Source organism: Podarcis gaigeae, assembly GCF_964106915.1.
Source record: "Podarcis gaigeae genome assembly, chromosome: 1".
In the NCBI taxonomy this organism is placed as follows: domain Eukaryota; kingdom Metazoa; phylum Chordata; class Lepidosauria; order Squamata; family Lacertidae; genus Podarcis; species Podarcis gaigeae.
The window spans coordinates 79,865,075-79,883,574 of record NC_139678.1 but is presented as its reverse complement, the minus strand read 5'-3'; the positions used below and the strand labels follow the sequence as shown (position 1 = coordinate 79,883,574).

Below are 18,500 nucleotides of genomic sequence, written 5' to 3'. Positions count from 1 at the left end.
GTGGGTGGGTTGTGCTCAGCGCAGCATGACAAAACCCTTATAAACTGTGTGGAAAATTCCAGCCCCACTTAATCCCCAGGGCTTCTGAAAAACGGTGACATTCAGAAAAGATCCAAACAGGAAAGAATTAGCAGGAGAAATGCCTTTCTTATTGCGGCTGCCACGGCTGTGCCAGGAGTGAGTGCAAGCAGGAGCGGGCGGGCGGCAGCAGCAGCTGAGGGGCCACCCCCCGCTCCCCCCCCCGGCCTGCCTCTCTCTAAACACGCAGAGCTTACTTGGAAGATTAGGAGAGAACACAGCAAAAGACAACAGAGTTCCTTTTGTAATGGGGGTGGGATTAAGGAATCAAGTGACCGGTTGCAACTCCCAAGTGGGTTTCAGGCTTCTTAGAGCACCGTGTCACTGTCAGGTTCAATCACCCACAAGCCACAGAGGTGGGAGGAGGTGGAGTGTGGCGTGTGCCGACAAAGAACCTCGCCAGGACACATGCGAGGCCAAACGTCTCCAGTCCCAGCTGCAGGGCCGGAGCCTGCTTTGGTAAGTAGCTCCCCGAGGGCTGCTGTGGCGCTGTCCTAGAATGGGACAGATTTTCTTTTTGCTTAGGGATATATATGTTTCCACTTTTTTAAAAACAAGGCACCTTATTTAGTTTAATTGGGGCAGAGGGAGGCTGCTTGTTCTGTACATTTGGCCATCACGAGAATACTGCGTATACAGATGCAAAGGAGGAACCACCTGGGGTTCTTGCATCTTTCACAGGAGAGGAGGGGGGTGCAGCAGCAGCAGCAGCAGCAGCAGGTGCAGCCTCTCTTGTTCCTGAAGGTCAAGCAACTCTTGCCACAATTTCCTCTTGCATAAACTTGGTCTTGGCCATGGGGTCTAAGGATGCACTTTAACATGCAAAAAAATGGCATTCTCACGTTGGGCATTCCAATGTTGACGTTTAAAATGATTTAATTATTGAAAGCTGTTCCCCTTCCCCCCCTAAAAAAAGCACATTGGCAAACTCTTTTTTCCTCAATGTACAAAATCCAGTGATCTACTCTTCTATGAGATCCACAAAGTATTTGCATTATAAAGGCCCCCCGGTGGGTGGGTGTCACAGCTTTGTATTTTAGAACAATTCACCTGAAATAGCAACTACCATACTCACAATTATTGCAGGGGGATTACAAGTTCCATCCGTGAACTGTAAAATAGTAGGAAATGCCACCATCAGCTGTGTTTTCCAAGCCTGTGCATGTTTGCTCTGCTGTAGGTCCCACTGTCTTCAATGGGACTTAACTCTCCCAAGTAGGTTTACATAGGATGTTAGCATCAGCCAGTCTAACAGTAAGGACGAAAGCTGTTTAAAGTGTGTTACAAGGTAGTTCCTCCATGTTATGTGACTTAGGATATGGATCCTTCCTTACTTTAACAGTGTACGCTTGTCTGCACATATAGAGTTTATAGGACTGTTTAGTGTTTGTCACTCTACCAGCTCTTGAGCCAAGGGAGCCTTAACTGGTGAGTACCAGGGAGAAGTTTGACTGGGGAAAACAATGAAGATATCTCTAACCGTAGGATATCAGAAGATGTATTCGCTTATTCTCAGATTAAGAATAAGGAGGAATTAGTGTTTTTGTTTCTCCATAGGTATTCCAGGTGCAGTACAAGGATATATCGAATCATAGTATTGTAAGAGACCTAAAACACCATTTTTTCCAACCCCACTGCTGAGGCAGAAAACCTGGTGCTATAGCATCTCTGAAAAGCAGCCATCCAGGCTCTTTTTTAATATCTCTAGCGAAGAAGAGCCCACCCAACACCTAATTCAAAGCAGCCTAGCATCATATAATATAGAATTGGCTCTTTCGCTCCACCGAATCCCACAAGAGGAAGATTACAACTTTCTTCTCTTCTTCTTTGGTGATCAGTACATTAACTCCTCTGCTTCTAGAAATTTGATTTGGCATGGTTAACCTTCCAGTTTCCTCCCACAGTAAGCAATATACCAGGGCAGGGGGGCATTCTAGGCTACGAGGGAAAGGGAAAGGCACAGGACTTTCTATATACTGCTGAAGAATTCACGGGCATTATTTACACAGGCAAGGCTTGGAGTTTTCCATCTTTGGTAAAAATGCACTCCGCATTTGAATTGCATGAGAAAAATTCTACCTGGGTGCGGTGGAGGCGCAAAGGAAGTTGCCATAACAAAACACACACACACACACACACAATCAAGGAATATCTTCAAGTGATTCAAGTATGTGTGTGTGTGTGTGGTCATTTCCTTTATCTTTTCCACATTTGTGGATTTGTTGTGTTGTGAGTTTTGGAGGGTGAGGTGGGGGTGGGGGTAAGCTGTATGCCTAAATCCCTTCTAATTCCAGGGTCCAATGAAGATTCAAATGCTGGAATAGCCAGGCAAGTTTCTTGGTAATGGCACCTAAGTATGGGTCCTTAGGGTAACGAAGGAAGTGGCTCTGTGCCAGAGAGGAAAGGGATGGGGCCCCCACTGCCACCAGGCTGTTAGTGTGAAGGACAAAGTTGTGTGTGAGCTAGAGGCTAAAAGCAGGCTGGACAGCTGCCTGGACACAGCCATGCTTGATTTCTGCTGGAATCTAATGTGGTTATGGGAGAATGCAGATGACTGTAGATTAGAAAATGAAATCAGCATTGGTGAACATTATCTGACTGACATGTTTACCACCCATCTAGGAAAGAGGTGAAGGGGGCATTGTTTATGTGGTTATTCATTAGAATACACAATTTTAAAAGGTCTTCAGCAGCATTGCTAGGATTGATGACAATTTTTAAAACAAAAGTATCTAGCTGTAAAATTACCAAATAGCAGCCCCAGACTAGACTGGGGGTTTATCTACACTCACTTTTTGTTGAGTGTGGGGTTTTTTTGGGGGGGGCCTGAGCTTTCCCCATGAGAACCTGCTCTTTAAGACTCAGTTGGAGCAAACATCAATTTGGGTTTCCCACAGATTGCTGTTTGCTCCAACTGAACTATAAAGAGTGGGTCTACACAGAGAAACTCTGCAGCAATGGGGAAAAAAAGGCGTTTGGACATGGAGTTTTAAGGCACAGACCATGCCTGGAAAGCGTTGAGGAAAGGTAAGTGTGGATAAGCCCTGGCATTTTCTTGCTACCAATGCAGTCAGGTGCATAATCATCTTGGGGGAGGGGAGGGTTTGAGAGAGAGAAAGAGGCACAGCAAGACGGACAATGCAGCAGACAATATGCTTATTTGGGGGCTGAGCTATTCTTACAGCTAGACTGGCTACCATACAACATTTCTGTGTTATGTATTTGGCATTACATATTGGAATAATCTTCAAGCTGCCTCTGGCAAACACGTGGCTAGGAACACAATAATATAAACACTGGGACCTTGTGAAAGGTTCATCCATCACATTGAGCAACTCCAGGCGATGACATGACTGAGCCAGGAAATCCACATCATCAAGATACTGTTAAACCTACATGGTCAGGGGAAAAAATATTCCATAGAAAATATTTTGTTGTGTTTCTGCCTGCTTGGACAAACTCGTTTAGAGGATAAGTTTGTGCATTTCTGTGAAACATGCATAGTACGTGCAGAAAGTCTCTCCCACCTTTTACTGTACCTTATTTCTGCACCATACTATACAATCATCCCTCCTGCTCACCCCTATCCAAACACAACAGTCCAAACCAAATGTTGTTATTGATGGTTTTTGGGGAAGGCCCTTCTGAGAAGCAACATACTTTGGTGCTCTCTTTAATGTGTAAACTATCTCCTGGGCAGCAGTCCAAACCTGAGTTGTTAGTACTACTGAATAAACTTTTTCTTACATCTCGCCTTTTCTTTTCCCATACTCCAACTTTCGGTTCCTTTAGATGTTTCCCAATTTCCTTCTCCTTATTTTCCAGTGTTGCTTCTTTATTCCTGCTCACTTCTTGCCTCAGGAGGAAAAGTTTTCTATTTGAAGGACTATCATAGAGGAAAGTCTTCTGTTTTAAGGCATCCTTTATTCAACGAACCATCCAATCCAAGTCTGATGTAAAGACAAATAATCTTAAGAAGAGAGAGCAGGGGTCTTGAAGTTGCCCACCTTAGCACATGGGCAGCAGACAGAGCAGGCACAGAGGACATCTGGCCCCAGCCTTCTCCATCATGGGAAGATGCATTCTGTTTCTTTCCAAATTGCACAATGGAACTTCCTGCTTCTCTCCTCTCCTCTGTAGGCCCCTGTGCTCCCTCAATATCTGCGCATGATGGTTGGGGGAGCCTCGGGACACTATTTAAAGTGTTTGGCTGTGGTTGCCTTAAAATGCCTTGTATATGTGTATCCAATATAATCTAACATCCTTACTTTCTGGAACAAATCGTGTTTGTGACATCAAGGATCCACCCACTGAGATCCTATCACATACTTTTTTCCAACATGGAAAATATGTCCATGCAAGAAAAAAGTATGCAACAAATGCAGCTTATCATGTACGATGATGGACATTTATTCTGCTGACCTGTATATCCGATCATTGATATATGGTTAGATAGATAGAAACTTTATTTGCATTAGCCACTAGCCATAGCAATCTATATATGGTTTTCACAGTATATTTCCATCAGCATTTGTTGTCAAATTGAGATTGATTCATTGGGGCTATTATTCTAATAATTATCATCAATTTACTAATAGGTTTCTACACAATAGTCTCAAGACCGTGTACATTAAAAACAGTTAAAAATACAAAAAAGCCAATACATTCCAAACAAAACCAAAACCAAACAGAAGGGCCCATTTATCCGGCTGGGAAAGCCTGTCAGAACAAAAATGTCTTCATTTGTTTCCTAAAAGTGGATGGCTGTCATATCTTGATAGGAATTCTATTACAGTGGTACCTCGGGTTACATACGCTTCAAGTTACATACGCTTCAAGTTACATACGCTTCAGGTTACATACTCCGCTAACCTAGAAATATTATCTTGGGTTAAGAACTTTGCTTCAGGATAAGAACAGAAATCGGGTGGGGGCGGTGCAAGGTCCCATTAGCTAAAGTGGTCTTCAGGTTAAGAACAGTTTCAGGTTAAGAACGGACCTCCAGGACAAATTAAGTACGTAACCAGAGGTACCACTGTATTGCACGGAACAGGGGCAGTCACTCAAAAAGCTCTGCTCCGAGTTACTGCAAGGCTACCTTCCCCCTCTCTCACACAAACACAATGAAATTGCATATAGTTTTGCCCAGTGCTTCCTTGCTTCCGTGGGTGTTGGTGTGTAAAAAAGAGGTGCCAGTACTGTATTCTTCTCAATAAAAGTGCTGTGGGTGTCAGCACAAAATGGCTGCCACGGGCAGCAAAAAAAAAAACAGGTGATGGTTCCCTGCCCTGGTAAGAACCTTCACCCACAAAAAAGCACTGATTTTATCCAGGTTATCCAATTCCCCAACCTGGCAAAGCTGGTTTTGTCTTTCTACAGGACCCGCTCTCCCGTAATGGGCCTCAACCCCCATCATGTCGTTGTTTCTTTCTTAGCAGGCCTTGTGATGACAGTGACATACACCTACCGTGTAGCTGATGCACGCCTGGGCACCTTCTCACAGCTCCTGCTCCGATGGAAAGGGAGCATCTACAAACTCCTCTATTGCGAGTTCTTAATCTTCATCTCTTTCTACTTCGGCATCAGCCTCATCTACAGGTGAGCGCAGGCATTTCTTTTAAGCTCGGTTGGTTACTCTGCGGTCTTTCTGCATGCATCATGCAAGCACGTTTTAGATTTGGCACAAGACTTCTGCAGGGGAATAATTGGTAGAGGACGGCTCAATATCTCATTCACTTGTAGCCGATCAGTCTTCCTTTTGAGAGACAGGGAAGGAGGAGCCTGTACTTCAGGGTCTGCCTCCTCCTCCTCCTCCTCCTTTTAATCTGCATTCCATCCAGGAATAACTCCAGAGGGTAAGAAAGGGGATAGTGGGTGTCCCGTCAAAAATGCTTCCCGCTACGCTTTCTGCTCCCACTTAAGTAGAGCCAGAAAAACAGCACAGCTTAATATGAACCACAGCAAACTAATTGTCAAAAAAAAAACACCACAGTAGATTTGGGCCTTCGTTTTGAGCTCATTCTTTGGAAAGGCAGTGGGTGCTTTTAAGGAAAGAATGTTTCCCTCCTCCTCTCCCCAAACTCCAAAACCAACAAACAGGAGTCTGTTGAGCTGTAGGAAGGAGGCAGCTCTCCAGAGAGGAGGCCTGAGGCCGGGCACAGTTGCCTGACTCAACCAAGGAGGCAGCACCCTCAGAAGTCAGTGGGGAGGGTGTTTTTCCATGTGATCCGCAGGGGATCGGAAACATAGCACCTAAATTTTTATTTATAAAATCTGAAAACAGACCCAACGGTGGGGGGGTTGTGTTCAGTCTTGTACTAGAGCTGTGCAATGAGGAAACATGGAACCACAAAGAAAAATTTATTCTAAAGATTATATTTCCCCTAGATTTGAGTGTTCTGAATGCTCAGAGAAACGTGAGGTTCTTATATAAGCAAAGCATTACATTGCAACATTGAGGGACAACATCTTACTGCACACAACAAATGAAAACAAAAGTGAATTTGTTGTACGGTATTGTCCAAATAGCAACAAGAGCCCATGATTCTGCAGGAAGCTTTTTTCCTTCCTTTTTGCTTTTCTCAGAACTCATTATTGAGAAATCCCCTTTGTAGTTTTGAAACTGGAAATATTCCCCTGTGCTTCTATTACAGGCTGGTTCTGAATGAGAGCCAAAGGCTGATGTTTGAGAAATTGGCTATGTACTGCAATAGCTATGCCGAACTGATCCCGGTGTCCTTTGTACTAGGTAAGGCATTTAAAAATGGGGAAAGAATGGTGCGAAACCCTTACCGTATTTTTCGTCCCATAGGGCGCACCGGCCCATAGGACGCATCTAGGTTTTTGGGGGGGGGGAATAAGGGGGGGGGGAAGCCCGAGCTTCCCCCGACCCCAGCCCCCAGAACAGGCAGCTCTCCGCACCAACCCCTCTCGCTCTCCAGGCTTCAGTGAAAGCCTGCATTCGCCCCATAAGACGCACACACATTTCCCCTTCATTTTTGGAGGAGGAAAAGTGCATCCTATAGGGCGAAAAATACGGTACATTATTTATTTGCTTATTTGTAACATGTATAGCCAGGGCCAGCAAAAACATTTTGGTGCTTGAGGCAGAAAATCCAAAATGGTGCCCCACCCATCCCTAATATCTCTCTATCTGTACCTAGAATGATCAGTAGCAATGCACTTCAGCTGAGAATCACAGACTCTGTTTTTTTTTCAATTATAACAATAGGGAAATATTTTTCTCCCTCTCTTATAACATCCTTTTGAAGCTGAATGTTGGAAAATTTGGAACACACAAAATAAAGTACTTCTTCACAAAGGAGGACATAATTGGGCTATGACAGCTGTTCCTGCCTGGCATGAAATCTGAAGGCTGCTGGAGAATTTCTCACACCCCTTAAGAAACACCATACAGAAGTTCGCATAAATATGTCTTCTCTGAGAGGCAAGATGGCACTCTGCCAAGAGTATCATTCTTACTGACAGTTTCATGTCAAGCTTTGACAAAGCATTCTCCCTACTCTGGGCTCATAAGACTATGAGGAACAGTGTGGTAGTGCCCATTCTGCTAAATGAGAGAAGAGCAGGGCTGAGGGATCTTTCTCACAGGATCAACTGCATATACTGCAGATAAAGATCTCTCAAGATCAGGCATTACAGCCAGGGTGCTGAGCATATAATGAGGCCACCCAGAGTCAAGCAAACGTAATTTGTATTCCAAAGATTTTCAGCTTTCTTCAGTTTTGTGAGACAAAAAATTGAACATGCACAAGTGATGTCTTGTGAAAGCTCAAAATGGAAAAGGTTTGTGGCTCAGAGCTTGTGTGTGTGTCCCAATTTTGCTCAAATTGGATCTGTTCCTGCAGCCCTTTCCTTTTCGTTCCTATCATCCTCACTAACCATCTCTTTGTTTTCACGTTAGGCTTTTATGTCACCTTAGTGGTGTCTCGATGGTGGGGACAGTACGAGAGCATCCCATGGCCTGACCGTATTATGAACCTGGTCTCAAGTAGCGTGGATGGGAAGGATGAGTACGGCCGCCTCCTTCGGCGCACGCTCATGCGCTACATCAATCTGCTGGGTGTGCTGATCTTGCGCTCAGTCAGCACTGCTGTCTTCAAGCGATTTCCCAGCATCGAACATATTGTGACAGCAGGTACTATCCATCGCAGTGATGACCAACTAAGACAAAATGTGCTTAAAAGTGATTCCCATCCTCCATGCCACAAATGAAGACGTCCAGGGGGACCCTTTTTGAGATGCCAAGAGTTGGTTAGAGGAGGGAGGAAGGCAATCTTGCTTGTTAATTACATTTATATCCTGCTTTTTTTTCCTCCAAGGAAACTAATAGGCAGCGTACAGGGTTATCTACGTTGCTTTTTATCCCTACAACAGTCGTGTGAGATAGGTTGGATTGAGAGACTGTGACTGGCCCACGGTGACTCAGTGAGCTTTAGGACTGAGCATTGATTTGAACTTGGGTCTCCCCTTTTTTAGCCTGAGATTTAATCTCCCACGCTACACTGGCCCTCAATCTTTGATGCCTTCAGCCTATCAAATCTAAGGGTTCAGAACAACTGGGCAAGTTATAATTGTTATGGGACCCACTCTGGAGCTACCGTTAAGCTCTTCCCACTTCTCCAAGTGGTTAGCAGTTCTAGGGGTACAGCACATATCCAGGTTTGGTTTCCTTTGGAAGGTGGTCATTGGAAGCTTTTGGTGTTTTGTACGGTATTGGCCCGAATATATGCCACACTTTTTTTCCAAATTCCAACCATGAAAAGTTAAACTGCAGCTTAAATTTGTGACCTTACAAAAATTGGGTTTTACGATATCGCTGCTGAAACAGACATACGGTAAAATGGAACAGGTGTGAGTGCCTGTGGAATTTTAAGTGAGCGACTTATATTCGAGTACAGTACTGTATTTTTTTTCCTTTTCCCCCTTGAATTTTAAAGGTGCTGCTTATATTCGGGTACGGCTTATATTTGGGCCAATATGGTAACATCTGTGTTTATTTACAAATATATATTTGAATTTGTGCTGTCTATTGTGTTATTAATTTTTGCTGTTTATTTTTAAGGCGCTTCAATATTTTGAGGTCCCAAAAATTGTTTTTGAGATCAACAGGTTTATTTCCTCTCCAAAATACAACCTGCGTGACAGGATTCCTGTAAACTGTCCTCCTCCTCTCCCCCATCTTCTTGTCTGCATAGGCCTGATGACTCCAGAAGAACACAAGAAGTTTGACAGTTTAAATTCACCCCATAACAAGTTCTGGATCCCCTGCGTGTGGTTCTCGAACCTGGCAGTGAAGGCACGTAATGATGGAAGGATCCGTGACAGCGTGCTCCTGCAAGGCATCTTGAATGTGAGTTCATGATATGCAAGTGGGTGTCAGCCAACCATGCTGTAGTCTCCTGAACAGAGAACATCAGGTCTCTCTCCAGGAAGGAGTAGAGGCAGAATAATTGCTGCAGGCCATCAAGGATGGGATATGATGATAGGCATCTTAAGACCAGACAGGACAGTGGTATGCGGGGAGCTGCGGACCCAAAACCTTCTGTGTCCCTACTGACAAAATAACAAAACAATATTGCAATTGGCAGTGCTCACTTTGGGCTCAGAAATGGCAAGTCAATAGAAAGGATAAAGCAGGGTCATGTGAGTCTGTGATGTGCTTCAAGGACCCCAAGGAGGAACCCCTCGCAAAGAGCAGAAGGATGAGAAAAGGAGGGAGACCTGCTTCACTGGGTGCTTCCACACAGCAGCTGATTGTGACTCAGTGCTGCTCATGAACGCAAGTTTTTCAGTGTCCACACAATTTCATCCTCGTTAAAACACCACCCCTGCCTCCCCATTTAATCTGGATTTACCAGTTCTGGATTTATTTCTTTTTAACTTAATGGGTTTTCCATAGAAACAATAAATCCTGATTAAATGGGAAAATACAGTGGGATGGCAATTTGATGAGGACATTGTGAAAGAAACACTCTTAATATTTTTGCATTCTCCCAAGTTTCCTCTTATGTCTACAAAAACAGGACTTTTCGTGTTGCGGCATCTGCCCTCTGGAATGTGCTCCCAGTAATCATCAGACAGGTGCATATAGTACTAGCATTTAAGCATCTCCTTAAAACGCACTTGTTCATCCAGGCTTTCCTTGAGAGGCAATCCAGTTAAACTGAGTTATTAATCTGATTCATTGATGCATTATTTGTAATTTGATTTTATTTATTATTTTATGTTGTTCACCGCCTCAATATTTTTAAAATGTTTGGCAGTATACAAATATTTGCAAAGAAACAAATAATATAGGCAAAATGGGGAGGGGATGACTCTGTGGTGGATAATCTGTACCTTTATCAGTACTTGTCCTTCCCACAAACAGGAAATGAACACTTTGCGCAGTCAGTGTGGGAGACTCTATGGGTATGATTGGATCAGCATTCCATTGGTCTACACACAGGTGAGAACTGGTATATATTCTCCAGACAAAACTAAATGCGTCTTGGTCCCACTTAAAATCAAGCTAGCTCACTTAACACTCATTTATTTCAATGGGATTTAAAATAATCAAACTTGATATCAAAATGCAAAGCAAGCTGGAGCAACTCCCATACAAGGAAGCGCAACAACTTTTGGGGCTTTTTAGTTTAGAAAAAAAGGGGTGAGTTGAGAGGGCATTGGCCGAGCTTCATGCTCCGGCACCGAGGGGGAGGGGTGGAGAGCAGGCGGGGGCAGGGCTGGTCACGTCCCCAGGGCGTGGTGCACCGCCCGCAGGGGTGTGGCACGTGTCCTGGAGGTGTGGCACGCTGCCTGCGAGGGCGCAGCCACGATGGCACCCCACCGGGATTGCGCTGCCGGGGGTGGTGCGTTCCCCCCGCACTCCTCTTCCTCCGCCAGGGGGAGAGGGGACATGAATAGAGTGGGTCCCCCCCCCACTTTCTTTCTCCTAATATTAGAATATCTGGGGTTATGCAAAAAAAGCTAGATCATTGGAGTTTCAGAGCAGACAAAAGGATGTATTCCTTCACACAGTGTACTATGGAATTTGCTCCCACCAGATATGATGAAGGCCACCGATGTAAGGTAGCTTTGAAGGGGGATATTAAAAATCCGTGTAGGATAAGGCTGTCAGTGGCTGCTGGTAGTCATGGTGGCTGTTGCTACTTCCAGGAGTAGAGACAGCAAGCTTCCGAATACCAGTCACTTGGCAATGGCCGCAGTAGAAGGCTGTTTCTGCATGCCCTGCTTGTCAGCATAGGCATCTGGTTCACCACTGTGGGAAATGGAAAGCTGGGCTAGATCAGCCTTTGGTCTGACCCAACAGGGCTCTTCTATTACTAGCCTCGGAATACATCCAAAGTCCTCATGTACAAATATGTACCTGCACTTAAACCCCTTCCACTTGAATCTCCAAGTGGGAGGGAGGTTACTGGTTTGTGGTTGTTCCCTTTGCTTTCATTTTTATTGTGCATTTTGTGTTTTTATCTTGTATTCTTTATGTTGTGAACCGCCCTAGAATCTACAGATGAAGGGCGGTATACAAATTTAAGAAATAAATAAAATTGTTAGCTTTCCCCACCACAACCACAGATATGCATACTGCACGCATGATCTTCTGTAGCCTTCACACCCAATCCTTGCATCACCTTCTCATGTAACCTTTGTTTATGAATCCCATACACACAACTCTAGTGTGCCAGACATTGTATGCTCAAGTCACAAAGTCTTATGCGGTTGCAGTCAAACACATAGCACATAGCACATAATAACTCCCCATACAATGACAGGGAATTTTCATGACCAATGATTTTGGGTCCTTATTTTCTCTGAGTATATGCTCTTTTTCTCCTTGAGCATATCAAAACTTGCCCTACTAGCTCACTCCCATCCACTGAATCATGTTTTTGCCTGAGCCCTACAAACACAGCTTCACAGCTCTTGGCATGCTGTTCCTGCCCTCTGTGCAAAAGGAAGGCTGTTATCTACATTGGACACCAGGCATGTTAACTGCTCACCACCGCCCAAACTGCAGCCTCGGGGTAGACGTTATGGTGCCAGCTTCCTCGCATGTCTTATGCAACCCTGTTGCTTAAATAGTGCATTCTGCCAAACTCTTTTGTGCAGAGAAAAGGGATTTCAGGTTAATGGAAGGTATATATCGAACCCTGCAAGCCAGGATGAAAGGCAGATAAAGGTCAAGGCTGTACATGCACAGTCTATTTCCATGAATTTGTTTTCTGCATAGCCATAGGGACTTAAATAATGACAGGCGGCATTCTGAGCCAGATTTTGGATTTCAAATGATGTAGAAATGATATGGGACATTAACCATGGTGCCTTTAGCGGTCCCGTATATTGGAAAGATCAAATAGTGAATTGTAAAACTCAAAAAAACTAAAGAATTAGTAGAGAATTTAGGGCCAGAGCAGTTCTTTTAAGGCAAAAGGGATGAGGAAGTGAGACAATAACCGAGTTCTTCAAAATCTTTGGGGCTTTCCAGACAAAGGTCTTTTTTCATGGAAATATAACCATGTTTTCACTTAGGGCTTTTCTAATACTAGCCACATTTTAAAAATCCCCATAGATCTTCCCAGTGTGGAAGCAAATGGGCCTGAACTTGCTGCAAGAAGATAACATGGATTGTTGTTGTTTTTTTGTATTGAAACTGTACGAGGGATTCACTCAAGTACTGGAAGATGTGGCTGAAGTTTCTGGAAGAAGAAAAAAAGGAATGAAAAGAACCAATGGAAGGGGTTTAGAATGGTGGTGCTTACCAATATGGTAGGCAGGTGGGTGAGGGGCAGGTGATGTGTATTGTAGCAGTCTCATAGGCATTTCAGACTCCATGGGTACATGTGGCATCAGTGAAACCACAGCAAAAGAACACAGTTGTGCTTGTTGAGGGCAAGAAGCTTGCTTTCTTGGGTTAGTGACTTTAGTCTGGGTCATAATGATACTACCCCTGCAGAAGCACTTCCTTTTGTGAACCATAGCTCAGTAATGGCTGTGCAACCCCCACCCCAATAAGCTACGGTGTCTTAAAAGGCCCTAACACACTGTGTCTTTTTCTCTAAGGTGGTCACAGTGGCTGTTTACAGCTTTTTCCTAGCTTGTTTAATTGGTCGACAGTTCCTGGACCCTGCAAAGGAGTATCCTGGCCACGAGATGGATCTCTTTGTGCCCATCTTCACCTTCCTGCAGTTTTTCTTCTATGCTGGTTGGCTAAAGGTCAGTTCAAAGGAGAGAGTGTGGATTCCCCCAGGAACTTCTGCCCATCAGGATAGAACTTCTGAAGTTATTTTTTGAGTAGCTGAGATACACCCTGAAGCCACTTTAGACAGAGGCAAATCCAGGATTTATAGAGTGGCCCAAAGTCCACGTGATGGCGGCAGACCTAGATCTTCAAACATAGGTCTGTGCATCCACGGGTAACTGGAAGATGGTGGGTGATTTAAAGGACCAAAGGGGCATGCAAGTGCGAGGTCCTGTGCCTTCTGTTCTAGCCACCACCCTTACCTCTGCAGTCCATCCCATCAAGAAGTTTTCTTTCTAGTGAGCTAGCTTAAAAAATATATTATTAAGCTGCTGGAGCTGGCAAATTGTATTGGTAAGGCAGTGCATAGCAAGCAAATACATCAACATCTCACTTTTTTCTTTTTTTTACAAAGTGCCAGATCCTTTTGGTCTGTTAACCTTGCCTTTTAATCCTGCTGACTGGACAAGATAATATTGTCTTAAATATAATAGTGAAGCCCATTTTTAAAAGCAATCTGGACCATCCTTAGTTCCACAACTAAGGAGCTATTTTCATTTCATTTAAAAGCATTTCTAAACGGCGTAATATGTAACAATCTCTAACCAGTATGTAAGCGTCCAAAACAAAAGCAATGAAACATTATCATAAAGCTAAAAATACAACATATAAACCAGTAAAACAGCATTATGAAAACATAAACAGGATTTCAGCAAAAACAGACCAACCTTCTGAGTCAAAGAAAGCCTAGGCTAACAGGTATGGGTGGTATTCAACTAAGCTTTACTTGACTTAGTCATGTCCATTAATTTCAGTGGGTGTACTCTGAGTAAAGCTTCGTTAACTACCAACCTATGTCTTCACAAGACATCTGAAACAACTGATGGATGAAATTTCATGTCCAGTGCTGATCAGCAATGCTTTCATTGCACACATTTCACAGGTAGCTGAACAGCTCATTAATCCATTTGGGGAGGATGACGATGACTTTGAAACCAACTGGCTCATTGATAGGAATCTCCAGGTGAGTCTGAGGCCTGGCTATTACAGCACTCAGAGAAGGCCCTTTTTTATGCTTCCCACAGGGCAGCTCTTTCCCCTTTGAGGCTCAACACTCCTTTTCAGCGATTCATTAGACACCCAGCATTCAATAAGATGAAATCATGGCTCTGAGAAAAAGCTTCATAGAGCATTAGCAGGTCTCTGAGCCAAGCATGACTTTCTTGGTGTGTGGCTTTGTTATCAGAAGGCCTAGTGTGCTTCTAACTTAACGTATGACATTTCAAGATGTTTCTATATCAAAATTTGGAAGGAGGCTTCCCATACTCTCCCCTCCTTGAGCTTTTACTCTTTACTGCACTTTGATCATTTGCTTGCTACTCATGATCTCATGCTGCTTCCTGTACATCAAAGGCAGCTCATAATCAACCTTTCCTCCTAGGCACGCCTGCACAAGTTGTGGTCCTCCAAGCTGAGCATAGCCCCACTCAGCCATGAGCTGAGCCTACTACAGACGCCATAAACCTCCAGCTTTTTTTTTTTGTCTGCCTGGGACTCGCCCACTCAAAAAAGGAGAGGGTTTTCAAGACTCCAGCAAGCCACAATAACATAGTTATCTTAGTGAGCTGCTCTATTATCATAAGCTCTCCAGCACTCTCAACTGAACACAGTCATCGCCTCAACCATTCTTAAATTGCAACCGCCCCCAAATTATTAGAAATGGATGTTTTCTCAGAAATGGAAGAATAAGAGCAAACGCATTCACAGTGCCATTGAGTTTTGACCCCATTGTGCCTGACGTGTATGTCTTGTCTACGCAGGTCTCCCTTATGGCAGTGGATGAAATGCACCAGGACCTGCCCACTCTGCAGAAGGACCCATATTGGAACGAACCAGACCCACAGCCACCCTACACAGCAGCAACTGCGGATTATAAGCGGACATCTTTCCTGGGCTCGACCTTTGACATCAGGCAAGTGAAGCTACCTAAAGCAACCCTTTCCCGACACAGGAGATGAAGTAGGCGTTTGCCTATGGAAGCTCATGACATTATACACGTGTTTGTCGTTATAGTTCCACAAGAGTTTTGAGAATTACTAGCAGAAAACCCAAGGAGGAGATAAAACAACATGTTGCAGTGGGGAGTGCTCCTGTTCAGGGTTCCAGCCAGCCAGCCATGCCCTCTTCCTGCACACAAAGTATTAAACCAGAAGAGGACAGTGTTCAACAGAACGTATTAAAAAAAAAGCTTAAAACATTTTGTACTTCCGCAAGCCTGCTCTTGTGCATAGATGATGCCATTTGGGCTACGTAAGGAGAATGAGTTTGCAGTTAGCATATAATTTGACATTCCTCCAATGCTCACACCACTCTTTGTACATCAGCTTCTACCAGAACGTGTCATTTGGCTGTTTTGAGGTGCTGTGGAGCTTGTTTTTGCTGTTGCTATGGCTCCCAGCAGAACCTCAGTCACCCAAACCACAAATAGCCAAATTCTTTGTGATATGTTGCCAAGACTCACCTCTTTAGCTCTGCCACACCTCACCTTGTGGCCTGCAGGTAATCAAGTGAATACCACTGGCCAAAGTAATCAAGGCACACACTGCCAAATAAGCTGTTTATGAACATCTTCATCCTCTGAGGTGTTTGAATAAATAGGACTGTGCTATATGTCATGTCTGAGCAACTTGTCTCATAGGTCAGCTTCTCCTGGTGCAGGATTTTCATATTTTTGTTTTGTAAGCACACAAAGAGCCGGCCCTATCATTGGGCAGAGTGAGGCAGCCACCCCAGGCAGCTGATTTTAGATATCATAAGAAGGCAGCAAATTGTTAGTGATTTATTATTGATTTTTTTTACTGCCAAGGAGTGGGGAGAGCTGCTTGTGGAATTTTTTTTTGCCTCAGGTGCCAAACTAACTTGATCAGCTTTGGATATTGCACCCCTTGACGAGGAGGAATTTTGCAGCAAAATGTCTTGGGCCAAACCTGGAAGTAACAAACAGGCATGAGTAGACATGCTAGTACAAACACAGAAGTATTCCTACTGGGCACAAGAATCATTGACTGGCATGGTCAAGCACCTTCCAAGTCCCATACGTCAATAGTTGAGAGCCCCCTGGTCCCACCCCTTCTCCTCTTCCTTGCTGCTGCTGCCCACTTGCTCACCTCTTCCCCCCCTCCCTCTCTCTCTCCCACAAGGGGTTGAGCAAGTGAAGAGCCATGTTAGTGAGGAGTCGCAATCTGTGCCACATTTGCTTGCTCACTGGTTCTTCTCTGCCTGGTGAACACTGAACAGGTGACAGCAATGGTCAGGGGAAGCAGCAGCAACAGGGGCTGGAAGTGGGACCCCTGACGTAAGTTGGAGAGAGGTGGTAAAGGGGCACTGAGGCTGTTTTCTCTCCAAGGGCTCTCCAGAACATGGAGATGGCACTGTTCAGAGTGCACCCAACATAGGAGTTTAGAGCCACCCTACATGTTCTAATCTCTCCAGTCACTGAGTGCAACTGCCTGTTTCCCTTCTCCAGCATGCAGAAAGAAGAGATGGAATTCCAACCCCTGGAACAGATTAAAGAGAACGAGGAAGCAAACCACTCCACCCCATTGCTGGGCCACATCAGCCGATTCCTGAACGTCCAGTCCCCCACCTTCCCCAGGTCGTCCAGAATGAACCTGATGCGCCGGAGGAATGACAGTGTGCCTTCTTCCCCTTATTACGCCTACCCAGATGTGGGCAAACCCGGCAGCCCAACCAGTATCAACCAGCAAAGGGGAGACTGCTCCCCGGCAAGCTTCACCTCCCAGGACCAATGGGACAAGGCGGCCAGCAAGCTGAGAGAATTTGACGCCTTCATGTCCACTCCGTTCTACGAGAGGCCTGGCTTCTACAGCGCCCCACAGACGCCCATCAGCTCCATCCCCATGATCTTCCCATCCAGACGTCAAGGCCGCAAGAAGCCGCCTGCTCTCTCCAGCATCGCCGCCTGCTCTTCTTCTTTGAGGGACAACTCCACCAGCCAATCTCCTGGCAGAGCCAGCGACATGGACAGAAGTGAGAACTCTCTTGGATCGGGAACTAGAGAAACTTTTGTTTGGCCAACGGAGAAAGGCCAGGCTTCAGACTCCTTGGCAGTGACCATTGAAGAGGTGGCAAAAAACTTGACCAATGGATCGAAGGAGATTGCCCCTTTGGGAAGCCCAGGAGGGCCTCTGTCCTCAGCGAGCTCGGCAAGTCCCAAGTTTCCTTTCTTTGCGGAGTCCCCGGATCCTGAAATGCAGGCAAATGTCAAGGGTCTGAAAGGCCACCGGCAGCCCTGGTTTACACCAGACCGCTCAGCAACTCCAAACCCAGACTACCCCACCTACCTCCACTCCTACGGTATCAAGACCCCTAGCAGCAATGGCCCTCCCACCTGCTTTCCCTTCACACCCTTGACATCCCCAGTGCTTGAGAGATCCCGTCTGGGCAAAGCAAACGCTGCTGTTGGCTCTGCCTCGGAGGCTTCTCCTGGAGGCATGGAGCAGGATTCGCCAACAGCGCCGGGGGCTGCCAGAGATGCAGGAAGTGGAGTCACCAACACTTATCATACCAAGGATCAGAGAAAGGCAGCCAGCTCTTCTCCCAATGACTCGGGCATCTCCCTAGCAGAAGGAGACTTTGTCGGGCTAATGGAAGTGATCATGGAAACCAGCGAGAGCACAGCTGATGAAGGGAAGGAGGCAGAGATAACTAAATGAAATGGGCTCACAGATGCGTTTCATTTAGGATGGCATGGTTTTTTAAAAAATGAAGGTTCATGGGTGCACAGCCTCTTAAGAGACACCGGAATCACATACAATGAGCTACAGAACAGCTGAGAAGGCAAAAACATTGGGTTGAACAGATCACACCATAGACAATGCATAGGCTTTTGCTTACATGCTGGTTAAGAGTCATTCAGGGCACTTGAGCACCACATGATTATGAAACCAGTTCTCATTCCAGAAAGCCAAGGAGAGTGTGGGAGTCCCAGAAATATCCTAGTTGCTCCCAAAGCACAATCCCATCCCTGAGCGGAGGATCAACAAGCATCAGAAAGCAGTACTAATTGGTCAGTCCCGCCATTGCAAGGAAGAGGCCCGCCCAATGTTCTGAGACAATAGTGATATAATCTTTTTGA

The 18,500-nt window shown here is 45.1% G+C and overlaps 1 protein-coding gene and 1 long non-coding RNA gene across 6 annotated transcripts; one reads left to right on the top strand and one right to left on the bottom strand.

Moving 5' to 3' along the window:
• Positions 1–279: 279 nt before the first annotated feature.
• BEST1 (bestrophin 1) lies at positions 280–18,500 on the top strand. Of its 5 annotated transcripts, none has more exons than XM_083743140.1 (10): positions 280–537; positions 5,458–5,676; positions 6,732–6,826; positions 8,003–8,236; positions 9,297–9,451; positions 10,472–10,549; positions 13,165–13,317; positions 14,286–14,366; positions 15,163–15,314; positions 16,869–18,500. In XM_083743140.1, exons 1-10 carry the CDS (start codon positions 326–328, stop codon positions 18,076–18,078), a joined length of 2,589 nt encoding a protein of 862 aa, XP_083599266.1. In that variant the 5' UTR covers positions 280–325; the 3' UTR covers positions 18,079–18,500. The 5 variants fall into 5 exon arrangements, with proteins under 5 accessions (XP_083599266.1, XP_083599268.1, XP_083599269.1 ...); XM_083743142.1 differs by having other exon boundaries at positions 286–537; positions 5,514–5,676; XM_083743143.1 differs by having other exon boundaries at positions 426–537; positions 5,517–5,676.
• LOC310846529 lies at positions 1,187–5,628 on the bottom strand. The gene is made up of 3 exons (XR_014565386.1): positions 5,546–5,628; positions 3,826–4,028; positions 1,187–3,470 (listed from the first exon to the last, which is right to left on the bottom strand). It is a non-coding gene; the product is annotated as an uncharacterized lncRNA (long non-coding RNA).